The sequence below is a fragment of the Choloepus didactylus genome, chromosome 2 (assembly GCF_015220235.1).
Source record: "Choloepus didactylus isolate mChoDid1 chromosome 2, mChoDid1.pri, whole genome shotgun sequence".
Classification (NCBI taxonomy): domain Eukaryota; kingdom Metazoa; phylum Chordata; class Mammalia; order Pilosa; family Megalonychidae; genus Choloepus; species Choloepus didactylus.
The window spans coordinates 115,078,470-115,094,887 of NC_051308.1; the positions used below are offsets into that span (position 1 = coordinate 115,078,470).

The 16,418-nt window shown below is 42.5% G+C and overlaps 2 protein-coding genes across 4 annotated transcripts in view; one reads left to right on the forward strand and one right to left on the reverse strand.

Annotated features, from left to right (window-relative positions):
- POGZ (pogo transposable element derived with ZNF domain) overlaps positions 1-3,871 on the forward strand; it is a 45,745-nt gene extending 41,874 nt beyond the window's left edge. For all 3 annotated transcript variants that reach the window (XM_037825995.1, XM_037825993.1, XM_037825994.1), the window contains exon 19: positions 97-3,871. In XM_037825995.1, coding sequence (XP_037681923.1) covers positions 97-1,768 — 1,672 coding nt within the window. In that variant the 3' untranslated portion in view covers positions 1,769-3,871. The remainder of the gene's footprint in view (positions 1-96) is intronic.
- Positions 3,872-4,671: 800 nt separating this feature from the next.
- PSMB4 (proteasome 20S subunit beta 4) lies at positions 4,672-7,067 on the reverse strand. The gene is made up of 7 exons (XM_037814716.1): positions 6,895-7,067; positions 6,456-6,662; positions 6,070-6,216; positions 5,820-5,901; positions 5,296-5,412; positions 4,992-5,080; positions 4,672-4,793 (listed from the first exon to the last, which is right to left on the reverse strand). Exons 1-7 carry the CDS (start codon positions 7,032-7,034, stop codon positions 4,781-4,783), a joined length of 795 nt encoding a protein of 264 aa, XP_037670644.1. The 5' UTR covers positions 7,035-7,067; the 3' UTR covers positions 4,672-4,780.
- Positions 7,068-16,418: the final 9,351 nt, after the last annotated feature.

The window sequence follows — 16,418 nt, forward strand, 5'->3', positions numbered from 1 at the left end:
TTTGGCCTTTTATAGTAATAATTATTATTTCATTTTCCTAGTTTAATTGACCTACTTCCTTCTCTCTCTGCCTCTCCTACATCGATCTCCCTTTAGGCATGGCCAGACTCGTGACCGAGTGCATGACCGGAACCTGAAGAATATGTACCCCCTTCCTTCCTTCACCCACAGCAAAGCTGCTACTGTGAAGCCTGCGGGGGCCATCCCGGCTGAGCCCGAAGAGCCTCCAATGCCCATGGCCCATGCACTCCCATCACCAGCCTCAACTGCAACCCCACCACCAACCCCTACTCACCCCCAGCCTTCAGCTCTTCCACCTTTGGCTGTAGAGGGAACTGAGTGTCTGAATGTTGATGACCAGGATGATGGAAGTCCAGTCATCCAGGAACCTGAGCTAGCATCAGGTGGGGGTAGTAGCAGTGGGGTTGGCAAGAAGGAGCAGTTGTCTGTGAAGAAGCTTCGAGTAGTACTGTTTGCTCTATGCTGCAATACAGAGCAGGCAGCTGAACACTTCCGAAACCCCCAGCGACGTATCCGACGCTGGCTACGGCGCTTCCAGGCCTCCCAGGGAGAGAATCTAGAGGGTAAATATCTGAGCTTAGAGGCAGAAGAGAAACTGGCAGAGTGGGTGCTGACCCAGCGTGAGCAACAGCTACCTGTAAATGAGGAGACCTTATTCCAAAAGGCCACCAAAATAGGACGTTCTTTGGAGGGGGGTTTTAAGATCTCTTATGAGTGGGCTGTACGTTTCATGCTACGGCACCACCTGACTCCCCATGCTCGGCGAGCTGTGGCCCACATGCTACCTAAGGACGTGGCAGAGAATGCAGGACTCTTCATTGAATTTGTGCAACGGCAGATTCACAACCAGGACTTACCCTTGTCCATGATTGTGGCTATTGATGAGATCTCCTTGTTTCTAGATACGGAGGTGCTGAGCAGTGATGACCGAAAGGAGAATGCCCTACAGACAGTGGGCACAGGGGAACCTTGGTGTGATGTGGTGCTGGCCATTCTGGCAGATGGCACCGTCCTCCCCACCCTGGTTTTCTACCGGGGGCAAGTGGATCAGCCTGCCAATATGCCCAGCTCTGTATTGCTAGAGGCAAAGGAGAGTGGCTACAGTGATGATGAGATCATGGAGGTGTGGTCAGCCCGAGTGTGGCAGAAGCATACAGCTTGCCAGCACAGCAAAGGCATGCTTGTGATGGACTGTCATCGCACTCACTTATCAGAAGAGGTACTGGCTATGCTTAGTGCCTCTAGCACTTTGCCTGCAGTGGTCCCAGCAGGCTGTAGTTCCAAAATCCAGCCATTAGATGTATGCATCAAACGAACTGTTAAGAACTTCCTGCACAAAAAGTGGAAGGAGCAGGCTCGGGAAATGGCAGATACCGCATGTGATTCTGATGTCCTGCTTCAGCTGGTGCTGGTCTGGTTGGGTGAGGTGCTGGGTGTCATTGGGGACTGTCCAGAGCTAGTTCAGCGGTCCTTCCTTGTGGCCAGTGTTCTTCCTGGCCCTGATGGCAACATTAACTCACCTACAAGAAATGCTGACATGCAGGAGGAGCTAATTGCCTCTCTAGAGGAGCAACTGAAGCTGAGTGGGGAACAGTCTGAGGAGCCCTCAGCTTCTACTCCCAGATGCAGATCATCTCCTGAAGAGACAATTGAGTCTGAAAGCCTTCACCAGCTCTTTGAGGGTGAAAGTGAGACCGAGTCTTTCTATGGCTTTGAAGAAGCTGATCTAGATCTGATGGAGATTTGAGTGTTGGGGTTATAAGGAGTGTGGAACGGGGGTGGGAAGTGTGAGGGAGGGTAGAGGGATTTAGGGAAAAAAGGGGTATACCAGGTGGGGTATTTGGTTTATATTTTTTAATTTGATGCCACCATTCCCCCCTGATGTTGACTGATACTTCCCTGTGCATTTGTGGATTCTTAGGAAAACCAATAGTGATCATGTCTGAGCCAAGGAGCTGGCCCATTGGTTATTCACTTCTGCCGAAAACAGGTTTTTGTGACTTAAAAAAATTTTAATCACTGTGTTTGGTATTTTCTGACAAAATCAAGAAAAAAAAAATCCTTCGTGGGTGAATGTTAAAATTTTTGTTTCCCTCTTACCTCAATTGTATCATAGTACTTCTGTTTTTTGTTTTACTTTGTTTTGTTTGTTTTTACTGTGCGGCCAGTGTCTTTGGGCATGATGCTATCTAACCATTGTCAATGTGAGAACATTTCTGAGGATGAGAAAGACAAAAATATGTAGTTCACAAACCGGTTTATTACATATATGGATAAAAATTCTTTTTTCATTGTGGTCTCAACACTTTTATATAAAAATGAAAATGGAAAAAAAATCCCACTGAACTCTCTTCCTTCTCCTTTTCTTTCCTTCCCTTTCCAGAGATGTTGGTTTCTACAGCAACTCTAGACATAAAATTGTGGCTTTAAAAATGCATGAAACCACCTTTAATCAACCAGAATGATGGATAGATTTGTCTTTCCTCACCACCCTCCGACAAAAACACAATAAAAACAAATTTTCTTTGCACTTGCAATGCTTGGCCCCTTTCCCCTTTCTCACATCCTTCCGGACAACAAAGGATCATACATGTGTCATTAGTAAACAAGAGGTACAGAGGTGATCAAACAGAGCATTAGGGTAGAAACCAGTCCCAGTTTATGGGTCTTCATCCTGCTAACTCCCAGTGTCAATCCCTACTTCATTGAACTTCTTCCTGTTGAGTGGACAGCACGCCTGTTCAAGAAGTCACATATCCTACAGCCAGGAGCTAATTGTGCAAGAGGTTAATTGTTGAACTTTTTAAAGAAGACTAGCCTACATGTCTGCCTACCCTGTGGCTTTCCCTATTAGAGTTTAGAGAAGAATCTGACATGAAGAAGAAACACACTGAGGTGTGCATAAAGACAAATCTTTATTTTTCACTGCCAGCTTCAACGGAAGAAATTTTTTCTACAACTTGCATGAGGGATTTTTTAAAAATTGTGTGTACTCATGGTTATAAACTGAAATGTACTGTAACACAGAGAAAAGGAACAAAAAACCAAGTCCACCTTTCCCACAGCTATACTACTACTCTGTTCATCCTGAGGCTTTCAGCAACATTTCCTTCCTGTGAACCAAGGAAAGGTAACCTACACAGGTTGTAAATGGTTCATCTTTAAAATGTATATAAGTGGAACATTTAATAAAATAAGGGGAAATGGATTTATAAACAATGTGGTTTTTTTCCTAGGTGACCCTGTTTAATAGGCTTTCACAGACTGGGAGATGCTCAAGATGTGATGGGCCTGTTGGCACAGGTGTGACATTTGTTGCCACCTATTTCTCCCTCCTTCCCATTTTTTTTTTTTTTTGTTTTTGTTTTTGTTTTTTTAACCCCCAGCACACTATAATAGAGTGAACTGGAGTGATGCCTCCCAGAAAACAGCGTGGCCAGCTTTGTGAACTCATGGCATCTGGAAACTGAACTGCAAACCCATCTGGGCTTTTCTTCCCCAGCTTTTTGCCTGCCATTTTATTGACAGAATATGGACTTTCATGTCAGTCTTTTGCCTTTGAGAAAGTTCAAGAACTATGGTTGGTTGACTACAAGGACCTAATTCTACTATCTGGTAGTCTCAGCAGCAGCCACAGCCTTAGCAGAGCTGGGTTCCTGACCTCTACACAATGTATGACTTTCTTGATGAGTCGTCTTTTTTAAACCGTAATATCATCAGTGGATCAGCTGGGTTTTGGCCAGGAAATTATCTTTGTGGATTCTGCCTGCATGGCTTAGTAGTAGAAGGAAGTTTTTTTGTTTTGTTTTTTATAATTCAGTTTAATCAATAAACAAGTATTTATTGACTACTTTGTGTGTTGAGATTGAATGTGTGGAAGATTCAAACTGAAAGCACATGGTTTTCTTTGCTTGAATTTTCTAGGTTGCTGTCATCGTTGGCAATACAAATAAATACAGAAGCAGCTGTTTCACCTCACTGAATTTCACGAGATTTGGGGTTTGCTGCCTATACTGGTTTCTCAAAAAGAGGCTTGGAGGTAGTATGCATCAGAATCACCTAAAGGTGTTCATTTGTAAAATTTAGGTTTGGTGCCATTCCCAGGATGGAACTTGGCTAATACCCCAAGTGATTTAATTCAGTTCTATATACTATGCCAACCATGATTTTTTGACAGTGCTAAAAATTTAGTAGTAGACTATTATAAACATTTAGGGTAAATATGAAATCACTTCATATTTCCTTTATGCAGAAGGGTGATTGGATGGGTGAGGGATCAGGGCTCCAGTTCCAACTTGGGGGTGAACTTATACAGAGCTGTACTACTAGATGCTGCATCTACAGCCAACATTAACCAGAAAACTCTATATACTTTTAGAAATAGTGCAGTGGGGAAACGTTGAAGAAACAAATGTTAAACGTAAAAGGCCAGTTATTTTATCACTGAAAGATTAAGCCTTGCTTCTATGTGAAGTTGCCTCTGGTTCAGGCCCACATGAAGACAACACTGGGTCTCTATTGTCATGCAGAGAATTCTCTATTTGGTAGGAGAAAGACCTAAGGGTTCTCTGGCCAGGAAAGGACATGGCAAATGGCAATACTCAGCAGTTTTGCTCTTTGACCTACTCAGACAATGAAGTCAGTCAGCAAGCATTTTGAAGGATTTATTTATTTTACAAAAGAAAAGTCTCACTTTGAACAGCCAAGTTCAAAGTTAAAAGGAGGGTACAACTTCGGTTCTGGATAACGCATCTGTATTTCATTCAAAGCCACTAAAAAGGAAGAGAGTATAATGCAATTGTGACACAACAGACGATTAATTAAAAAACCAGCTCTGTCCTCCAAACCCTCTCCACCCAGAGAATTTTTCTGGTTCTAGACCTCCAGAAAAGCCCAGCTTAGAACAAGTCAAGGGGCTTCACAACTCTTCTACCATCTATTTTTTTCCCACTGATTTTAACTTGAATCACCTGATCATGTGGGCAATATCCCAGTTGGTCTCTGCAGACAGTGGTCCTTCTATTTCAACACCTTTTTCTGTTACCATGGCGATCTGAAACTGAAAGAAAGAAGAGTTCTCAATGAAAATGCCCACCCCCACGTGAGTGGCTTTGGGATCTGGTCAAAGGTCAAGTAAGCATCTTCCCCACGTGTGAAAACTTGGGACCCAGAAGTGAGGCAATCCGTCCTTCAAATCTTAGAGACGGGAGTTGCAAGTATCCAGAGCCTGCCAATCAGATTCCCAGCATCCTTATTCTTCCCATTCCTCCTCACCCTGTTATAAGAACGGGCATCTCGATAGTACAGCACTCGCATGCAGCGTTCCACCAGGTCTCGAGCCTCAGTCTGGCTCAGCACTGGCTGCTTCTCCAGAATTTCTCGCAGCAGGGGCTAGAGAGATCAGGGTTGGGGGAAAGGGGCCATAGGAAATATCAGAGGATCAATAATAAGTAGTTCATTTCAAATCCATGTTGCGAAAAAGAAGCCTAAGTGCGTGAAAAGGTGACATTCCTACTGCCTTACCAGAATTTATGCTGCTTACTTGTGCTAAGATCCATTTGAAGGGGAAGTTATAGGACATTCTCTCTTTGCACATGTCTGTTGAACCCCATGAATGCTACCCTTTGTCACTGGGATATAAATGCCAACACTTATAGCCCAAGAACTACAAAGACAACCAATTATCTGTTCAGCAGAAAGGATCCTAGCCTGTTCCTCACATCAGAATTCCAGGGGAAGTACAGACAACCACTAACCCCCACTGTCTTTCTCCCCCACCTTTCAGACTGATTGCTTACCTGAGCCAAGTATGCACCATAACCAGTGGCCAGCGAAGGGGCTTCATAGGCTACACCAAGCATGTCCACATAACCAAGGAAGCTAACGGGACACAATAGGTCAAAGAACTCATTTCATCTCAGGTTTCTGTATCTTAGATGAATGGGGTCTGAGTTAAAAGTGAGATTCACTTGGGAAGAGAGAGAAGAGACACCACACAGGCACTGGGTTGGGTGGTCAAGCAAATAAATTGTTAGAATTCAAATAAACCTCTCTCCATTAGCATAGCCTCCAATGACCATGGTGTTCCAGAGGGGGTTCATCTTGGAGCGCCGGCTGTACATGGCCCTGGTCAGCCATGAATGAATAGCTCTAGGACTATAGCTGTGTCCATCTCCCAACAGCTCCTCATCAATCCTTAAGAAGTTGTGAGAAAAAGGAGAGAATGGAATTCTGAATCTCCACCCATCCCCAAAATAAGTCACCACATTTTTCTCCATTTACACCCACAAATACGGAAAACTATTGCAAACACTCCCACATCTTCCACCTCCAACGATTCTTCTCGAATCCTCCCTCTCTTCCATCCATCCCTCTCCCCACTTGGGATTCCTCTCCCTACATGGAAGCTACTACCTGTTGTCTGCATAACTTACACCATCTGGCCGAGAACCTGCTTCAAATACTGGAAATCTGCGTAGTCTCCAGAGGCCCCCAGCATGGTGCTGTTGTTGACTCGCATAATACGAGAGATGTTGCGGAAGCGAGCCAAGGAGCCATAGGAGCCCAGCATGTCCGCCGCAATCACCACTCCGCTATCGAACTTAACGCCAAGAACCGAGGTCCCGGTCACCATGGGGTTCCTGGAGAGTGAGGAAAGGCCTGGAGAGGGGCGGTGCGGGGGAAGAGTCGGCCCCTCTTCCGGCGCACTGGGTCCGCTTCTGGTTTTCTGTGGCTCCTTCCAATTATTCCCTATTTTTCCGGGACTCTGCAACCCGGTTCCCCGCCTCGCCTTGTCTGGCTCTCTCGGAGCCCGCCAGCAGCACCAGGCCCCACGTTCACACCCCTTCGCGGGCTAAGGCGCAGAGAACTTACTGAGTCCGCATGATCGGACCCCCGTAGAGCGCGGAGGCAGGATCCATGAAGGAACTGGGAGTGGACGAGATCCGGTAAAACTGCCCGGGGGCCGGAACCCCGGCCCAAAGTCTAGACTGAGAGTCCAGAAACGCTTCCATCTTAGTCACCGTAGCAGAGGAAATGAAAACACTTGCGCCAACGGAAGCGGAAGTGGTTCTTCAGTGCGACACTTTTCTTTTTCCTGCAGGCCACCTCTCGGCACCATGTTGGTGAGGTCATGGCCTAACTTTGCTCCTGGGTGGCAGCCGAGACCCAGAGAGTTTTTTTAAAGTTTGTGCCTGTGTGGCCTATTTAAGAAATCTTTGCCTGCTCCAAGGTCATGAAAATATTCTTCCATGTATTCCTCTAAAAGCATTATTGTTTTCCTTTTCACAGGTAGATGTGCTATCCTCCTGGAATCAATTTTTAGGTATAGTGTGAGATAGGATTTCAGGTACATTTTTTTTTTTTTCTGTATGGCGATCCAGTCGACCCAGCACCATTTATTGAATTTATGGAAAAGAGCAACTTTCCCTACTTTGCACATTCAGGTTGGTTGTGTGTGTATATGTGTATGTGTGAGTATGTCGTTTATCCATTTTTTTATTGCGTATATGTAAAACATAAAATTTGCCATTTTAAGTGTACAATTCAGTGGCATTAACTGCATTTAGAATGTTGTGCCAATATCATCATCTTCCATTACCAAATCTTTTTCATCACTCAAAACATACACTTTGTATCTATTAAGCAACAATTCCCATTTCGCCTCCTCTAGCCCCTGGTAATTTCTAATCTATTTTCCATCTCTATGAATTTGGTTACTCTATATATTTCATATAAGTGGAATCATACTATATTTGACCTTTTGGGGCTGGCTTATTTCACTTCGCATGATATTTTCAGGGTTCATGCATGTTGTAGTATATATTGGAATTTCATTCCTTTTTATGGCTGAATTATATTCTATTTTATGTATATACCAGATTTTGGCTATTGTGAATAATGCTATTGAAAACATTGGTGTACAAGAATTGTTTGAGTCCCTTTTTAATTCTTTTGGGTATAAAGCTAGGAGTGGAATTCCTGGGTCATTTGGTATTTCTATGTTTACCTTCTTGAGGAACTGCCAAACTGTTTTACACACTGGCTGCACCATTTTAAATTTCCACCAGCAGTGCACTAGAGTTTCAATTTCTCCACATCTTCACTAACACTTGTTACTTTCAGTTTTTGATTTTTTTTTTTTTTTAATAATAGCCATTTTAATGGGTGTGAAGTGGTATCTCATTGTGGTTTTGGTTTGCACATCCATGATGACTAATGTTGTTGAGCCTCTTTTCATATGCTTATTGATCATTGTTCTAGTTTGCTAATGCTGCCAGAATGCGAAACACCAGAAATGGATTGGCTTTTATAAAGGGGGTTTCTTTGGTTACACAGTTATAGTCTTAAGGCCGTAAAGTGTCCAAGGTAATACATCAGCAATCAGGTACCTTCACTGTAGGATGGCCAATGGCATCTGGAAAACCTCTTTTAGCTTGGAAGGCACGTGGGCAGCGTCTGCTCCAAAGTTCTGGTTTCAAAATGGCTTTCTCCCAGGACGTTCCTCAGTAAGCTGCAGTTCCTCAAAAATGTCATTCTTAGTTGCACTTGGGGTATTTGTCCTCTCTTAGCTTCTCCGGAGCAAGAGTCTGCTTTCAATGGCCATCTTCAAACTGTCTCTCATCTGCAGCTCCTGTGCTTTCTTCAGAGTGTCCCTCTTGGCTGTAGCAGTTTGCTCCTTCTGTCTGATCTTATATAGTGCTCCAGTAATTTAATTCAGACCCACCCTAAACGGGTGGGCCAACACCTCCATGGAAATTATCCAATCAGAGTCATCACCCACAGCTGGGTGGGACACATCTCCATGGAGACACTCAGAGAATTACAATCTAATTAACACCGATAGGTCTGCCCACACAAGATTACATCAAAGATAATGGTGTTTGGGGAGACATAATACATTCAAACTGGCACAGTCATTTATATATCTTCTTTGAAAAAAAGTCTATTCAAGTCCTTTGCCCATTGTCATTTGTCTTTTTGTTGTTGGTTAAAGGAGTTTTTAAAAATATATTCTGAATATTAAACCCTTATAGATATATGATTCACAACTGTTTTCTCTCTTTCTGTAGGTTGTTTTTTTTTCACTTTCTTGATAATATCCTTTGATGTAGAAAAGTTTTAAATTTTGATTAAATCCAATTTATCTAGTTTTTTCTTTCATTGATCATGCTTTTGGTATGGGTGTGTCTTTCTGAGTTCTCCATTTTGTTCTATTGGTCAGTTTTTCTATCCTTGAGACAATGCTACTCTGTTTTCAGAATCATAATAAGGTCTTGATTTCTGTTAGTGTCTTCTATGATATGAACAGGTGCACGTTCATCTGCCATTTCCTTCATTAAGATACTGATAGCACAGGCCATTCCAACAGCACCAACCCGAACAACTCTAATCTTATCCTAGGGGTCTGTTCTTCCTTAAGATGATTCTGAATCATCCAATCCTTGAGAGCTGCCATTTTAGACTTGGAATAGAAAGGAACCGGGACTACACATCTAGCAGCATTTGCAGCATGCAGTGGCTAGACCCAGACTTAGCAGTGGCATCTCCAGGACTCTACTTATTAATTTTTAAATCTTAAATTTTTATTATTTTTCAATTACAGCAGTTGTAGGTTTTATAGAAATATCATGCAGAAAGTGTAGAGTTCACAATATGCCTCTCCTCACACACATAAATTTCTCTATTATTAACATTTTGCACTAGTGTAATAACTCTGTTACAACTGATAAAACAATATTGTAACTATTTTGTTTACTATAGTCCATAGTTTACTTTAGCATTCGCTCTTTGTGTTTTATAGTTCTATGTGTTGTTTCTTCTTGTTTTGTAACATATATACAACCTAAAATTTCTCATTTTATCCACTTTCAGATATACAATTCAGTGGTGTTAATTAAATTCACAATGTTTTGCCATCATTTGCATCATCCATTACCAAAAATTTCCCATCACTCAGAACAGAAATTTGGTACCAATTAAGTGTTAACTCCTTATTTCCTATTCCAACCCCAGCACTTGGTAACCTGTTATACCGGTTTGTATATATTATGTCCCCCTAAAAAAGCCATGTTCTTTGATGTCATCTTGTGGGACAGACATATTAGTGAGGATTAAGTTGGAATGTTTGGATTAGGTTGTTTCCATGGAGATGCGACCTACCCAACTCTGGATGATAACTCTGATTGGATAATTTCCATGGAGATGTGGCCCCATGGGCCTTGATTAGTTTACTGGAGCACTGTATAAGCTCAGACAGAAGGAGCGAGCTTTGCTACAGCCAAGAGGGACACTTTGAAGAATGCATAGAAGCTGAGAGAGTAGCTGCAGATGAGAGACTGAAGACGGCCGTTGAAAGCAGACTCCTGCTCCAGAGAAGCTAAGAGAGGACAAATGCCCCAAGGGCAACTGAGAGTGACGTTTTTGAGGAAATGCAGCCTAGAGAGGAACGTCCTGGGAGAAAACCATTTTGAAATCAGAACTTGGAGCAAATGACAGCCACGTGCCTTCTCAGCTAACAGAGGTTTTCCGGACACCATTGGCCATCCTCCAGTGAAAGTACCCAATTGCTGATGTGTTATCTTGTACACTTTATGACCTTAAGACTGTAACTGTGTGACCAAATAAACCCCCTTTTATAAAAGCCAGGCTTTGCTGGTTTGAATGTATTATGTCCCCCAGAAAAAGTCATATTTTTTGATGCAATGTTGTGGGGCAGACATATTAGTGGGGATTAAGTTGAAACGTTTGGATTAGGTTGTTTGCATGGAAATGTGCCCCACCCAACTGTAGGTGATAACTCTGATGAGATATTTCCATGGAGGCATGGCCCCACCCAGAGTGGGCCTTGATCAGTGGAGCCATATAAATAGGCTGACAAACAGAAGGAACTCAGTGCAGCTGCAGCTGTGAGTAACTTTTTGAAGAGGAACTATAGCCAAGAGGGACACTTTGAAGAAAGCACAGGAGCTGCAGATGAGAGACAGTTTGAAAATGGCTGTTGAAAGCAGACTCTTGCTCCAGAGAAGCTAAGAGAGGACAAATATCCCAACTGCAACTAAGGGTGACATTTTTGAGGAACTAACAGAGGTTTTTGCTCCAGAGAAGCTAAGAGAGGACTAATATCCCAAGTGCAACTAAGAGTGACATTTTTGAGGAACTAGAGCCTACAGAGGAACATCCTGGGAGAAAGCCATTTTGAAACCAGAACTTTGGAGCAGATGCCAGCCACATCCTTCCCAGCTAACAGAGGTTTTCTGGACACCATTGGCCATCCTCCAGGAAAGGCACTCGATTGCTGATGTGTTACCTTGGACACTTTGTGGCCTTAAGACTGTAACTGTGTAACCAAATAAACCCCCTTTTATAAAAGCCGATCCGTCTCTGGTGTTTTGGACTCTGGCAGCATTAGGAAACTAGAACACAGTCCATCTCTGGTGTTTTGCATTCCGGCAGCATTAGCAAACTAGAACACCTGTATTCTAGTTTCTGTCTCTATGAATTTGCTTATTCTAATTATTTCATATCAGTGAGATAAAATAATATTTGTCCTTTTGTGTCTGGCTTATTTCACTCAGCATGATGTTTTCAAGTTTTATCCATGTTGTCGCAAAGATCAGAACTTCATCCCTTTTTATGACAGAATGATATTCCATTGTATGTATATACCACATTTTGTTTATCCATTTGTCTGTTAATGGAAAGGTGGTGTTCCAGTTTGCTAATGCTGCCGTTTTGCAAAATACAAGAAATGGATTGGCTTTTTATTTTTTTATTTATTTTTATTTTTTTAATAGTTACAGTCTCTAGTTTATGTTGATTGCATCCCTCCCCCAATGCCTCCCCATTTTTAACACCTTGCAGGGTTGACGTTTGCTTGTTCTCCTTCGTAGAAGAACATATTTGTACATTTTATCACAATTGTTGAATACTCTAGATTTCACCAAGTTATACAGTCCCAGTCTTTATCTTTTCTCCTTTCTTCTGGTGTCTCACATGCTCCCCATCTTCCTCTCTCAACCGTATTCATAGTTACCTTGTTCAATGTACTTACATTGTTGTGCTACCATCTCCCAAAATTGTGTTTCAAACCACACACTCCTGTCTTCTTCTATCACCCTGTAGTGCTCCCTTTAGTATTTCCTGTAGGGCGGGTGTCTTGTTCACAAAGTCTCTCATTGTCTGTCAGAAAATATTTTGAGCTCTCCCTCATATCTGAAGGACAGCTTTGCTGGATACAGGATTCTTGGTTGGCGGTTTTTCTCTTTCAGTATCTTAAATATATCACACCACTTCCTTCTTGCCTCCATGGTTTCTGCTGAGAGATCCGCACATAGTCTTATTAAGCTTCCTTTGTATGTAATGGATCGCTTTTCTCTTGCTGCTTTCAGGATTCTCTCTTTGTCTTTGACATTTGATAATCTGATTATTAAGTGTCTTGATGTAGGCCTATTCATATCTCTTCTGTTTGGAGTATACTGCACTTCTTGGATCTGTAATTTTATGTCTTTCATAAGAGATGGGGAATTTTCATTAATTATTTCCTCTATTATTGCTTCTGCCCCCTTTCCCTTCTCTTCTCCTTCTGGGACACCAATGATACGTACATTATTGTACTTTGTTTCATCCTTGAGTTCCTGGAGACGTTGCTCATATTTTTTCATTCTTTTCTCCATCTGCTCCTTTGTGTGTAGGCTTTCAGGTGTTTTGTTCTCCAGTTCCTGAGTGTTTTCTTCTGCCTCTTGGGATCTGCTGTTGTATGTTTCCATTGTGTCTTTCATCTCTTGTGTTGTGCCTTTCATTTCCATAGCTTCTACTAGTTGTTTTTTTGAACTTTCGATTTCTGCCTTATGTATGCCCAGTGTCTTCTTTATAGCCTCTATCTCTTTTGCAATATCTTCTCTAAACTTTTTGAATTGATTTAGCATTAGTTGTTTAAATTCCTGTATCTCAGTTGAAGTGTATGTTTGTTCCTTTGACTGGGCCATAACTTTGTTTTTCTTAGTGTAGGTTGTAATTTTCTGTTGTCTAGGCATGGTTTCCTTGGTTATCCAAATCAGGTTTTCCTAGACCAGAACAGGCTCAGGTCCCAGAGGGAAGAAATATTCAGTATCTGGTTTCCCTGAGGGTATGTTTTAGAAAATTGCTCCACCCTTTGATGCCTCGGGTCACTGTGCTTTTCTGCCCAGCAGGTGATGCCTGTTAGCCTATAATTCTTGACTGGTGTAAGGAGGTATGGCCGTGTTCTCCTAGGCTCTGGGGTGTGGTTCTGATTGGAAAGGGCCCCACCCCTTTCCTCTTAGAGAAGATAGACCCCCTAGGGGGAAGTCATTAGCATTTCATTGGTCTCTCTCTCTGCTTGTGCTGTCTCCACCCTTCTCTGAGTCACAGCCCTGGAAACTGAAAATGACTGGGGCTTTCTCCACTGAGCTGAAAAACAAACAGATAGTCCCCTTCAGACCTAGTCCAAGGTGCCCCTCCGGCTCTCCATGGTCAGTTGTCACCCAAAGCCTCTGTCTGTTTTTTAGGGATTCATACCTGTAGTGAGCAGTTCATACTCGCTACTTAAAACCCTAGTTGGAGCTCAGCTGAGCTATATTCGCTTGCTGGGAGAGAGCTTCTCTCTGGCACCATGAAGCTTTGCAGCTCGGGCTATGGGGGAGGGGGTCTCGTGACTTGGATCCGCAGGTTTTACTTCCAGATTTTATGCTGTGATCTTGGGCATTCCTCCCAATTCAGGTTGGTGTATGATGAGTGGACGGTCTCGTTTGTCCCCCCGCAGTTATTCTGGATTATTTACTAATTGTTTCTGGTTTTTTGTAGTTGTTCCAGGGGGACTACTTAGCTTCCACTCGTCTCTATGCCACCATCTTGCCCCAGCTTTTTATTTTAATGCAATTTTATTGAGATATAATCACATAACATTTAGTCATTCAAAGTGTACAATCAGTTGTTCACAGTATTATCTATAGTTGTGCTTTCATCATCACAATTAAACTTTGAACATTTTCATTACTCCAAAAAGTAAAATAAAATAAAAAAAAAGAACATCCAAAACATCCCATTCCCCTCCTCCTCACATGGCTCATTTATTTTTTTAATACAGTTTAGTTGAGATATATTCACACACCCTACAGTCATCCACAATGTACAATCAGTTATTCACAGCACAATCCTAGAGTTGTGCATTCATTACCAGAATCAATTTTTGAAACTTTTCCTTACTCCAAAATAAAAATAAAGCAGAAAAGAACACCTAAATCTTCCCATCCCCTCCATCCCACCCTATTCTTCATCTAATTTTTGTCCCCATTTTTCCACTCATCGGTCCATATGCTGGATAAAGGGAGTGTGAGCCACAAGGTTTTCACAGTCACACAGTCATACTATGCAGTCTTTATAGTTATACAGTTGTCTTCAAGAATCAAAGTCACTGGGTTGTAGTTTGACAGCTTCAGGTATTTCCCTCTAGTAATTCCAAGACACTAAAGACTAAAACGTGATATCTATATAGCACATAAGAATACCTTCCAGAGTGACCTCTTGACTCCATTTGAAATCTCTCAGCCACTGGAACCTTATTTTGTTTCATCTCTTCCCCCTTTTTTGGTCAAGAAGATTCTCTCAATCCCACAGTGCTGGGTCCAGGCTCATCTCCATGAGTCATTTCCCACATTGCCAGGGGGATCACACCCCTGGGATTCACGTCCAATGTAGGGGGGAGGGCAGTGAGTTCACCTGCCTAGTGGGCTTAGTGAGAGAGGGGACCACATCTGAGCAACAAAGAGACTCTCTGGGGGGGACTCCTAGGCACAATTATAAGTGGGCTTAGCCTCTCCCTCACAGAAACCAGCCTCACAGGGGAAAGCCCCCAGATCGAGGGTTCAGCCCACCAAATTGGCAGCCTTCAATGTTTGCAGGAAAATCATAAATAGCCCAGGTGGGGAAGTCCAACACTTCCGTATTTCTCCCCAGCTCCTCGGGGGGCCCTGCAAATACACTTATACTCTCTGCCCATATCACTCTGGGAGGTGTTAGGTTGTCACCCCAGGCTATACAAACCCACCAAATCCCACTTCCCATTTAAAGCTCCAGGCACTTATGGTGTTCAAACAAACTGATTGTACAAGTTAGACTATCCAGTGTGCTACAGAAAACATAGACCCTGCACCAGACAAACATCTGCTCCCTTGGTTTCACACATAAGTTGTAGTTTTAAAACCCAGTCAGTATTGTCCTTTACCCTTGGGCCTGATTTGCTTTAGTCCTAACCAGATCTTCTTCATTCATATCTCTAATTAAAGTCTGAACTTCCTTTCAGCTTTTTCAACAGTTGCCATATGGGACAACACTGACACTCATAGCTGCCAAGTTCTAGCTCCAAGTCTCATGTGTCAACAGATACCCAAAGTTCCAGAGACCAACCAGGTTATACACAAGGGGCTCAGCATCTCAGGATTTAGAAATAAACATTACAACTCAGGAACAGATGCAACTGCTCTAAGAGCTTACAATCTAGGGACCATTACAATAAGCATTTCCCTGATAAGCTGTGCTCCAAGAGTCAGTTCTCAGAGTTCATACACTATAGATAGTCCGTATTAGTGAGGCATCATAGTGCCTGTCCTCTCGTTTCTGGCGTACTTCACTCAAAATGTACTCAAGATCCATTCACCCAGTTGCTCATCTCACAGCTTCATTTCTTTTTGTAGCCACTCAGTATTCTATTGTATGCATACACTACAGTTCACCATTCTGTTCACAGTCAATGTACTCTTAGGCCGCTTCTGTCTATGGCAGTGTATACTGCTGCCATATATATATACTGGTGCGTAAATGTCCATTCGTGTCCCTGCTCTCCAATCTTGCAAGTATACACCCCATACTGAGGTTGCAGACCTTGAAACTCCCACATACCTAGCTTCTTGTGGGACCACCATACTGTCCTCCAGATAGGCTACACCATTCTACTTCCCCACCAACAGTGAATACATACATATCTCTCTCTCCAAGTTCTCGCCAGCACCTGTGTCCCTCTGTTTATTTTTTTCCCTGCAATTTTATAGGGATATATTCAAATACCATGCAATCATCAACAGTGTACAGTTGTTAACGGTATCATCATATGGTTGTGCGTTCATCACCACAATTAGCACTTACACATGTTCATTACTCAAAAAAAGAGAATTGAAACGAAAGAGTAATAAAAACGATAAAAGGAAAAATAAAAATAAGATAAGGTACAGCCACAAAGAAAGAGGAAGAGACAGAAAGAGTAATAAGACAAAAGAAAAAGGAGAAAAAATGGCAACTGAAAAGCCACAAAAAGTTAAAATACAATAAAATACCATAAAAAAGTCAGACAACAACATTAATGCCAAGAATCCCATACCCCTCCC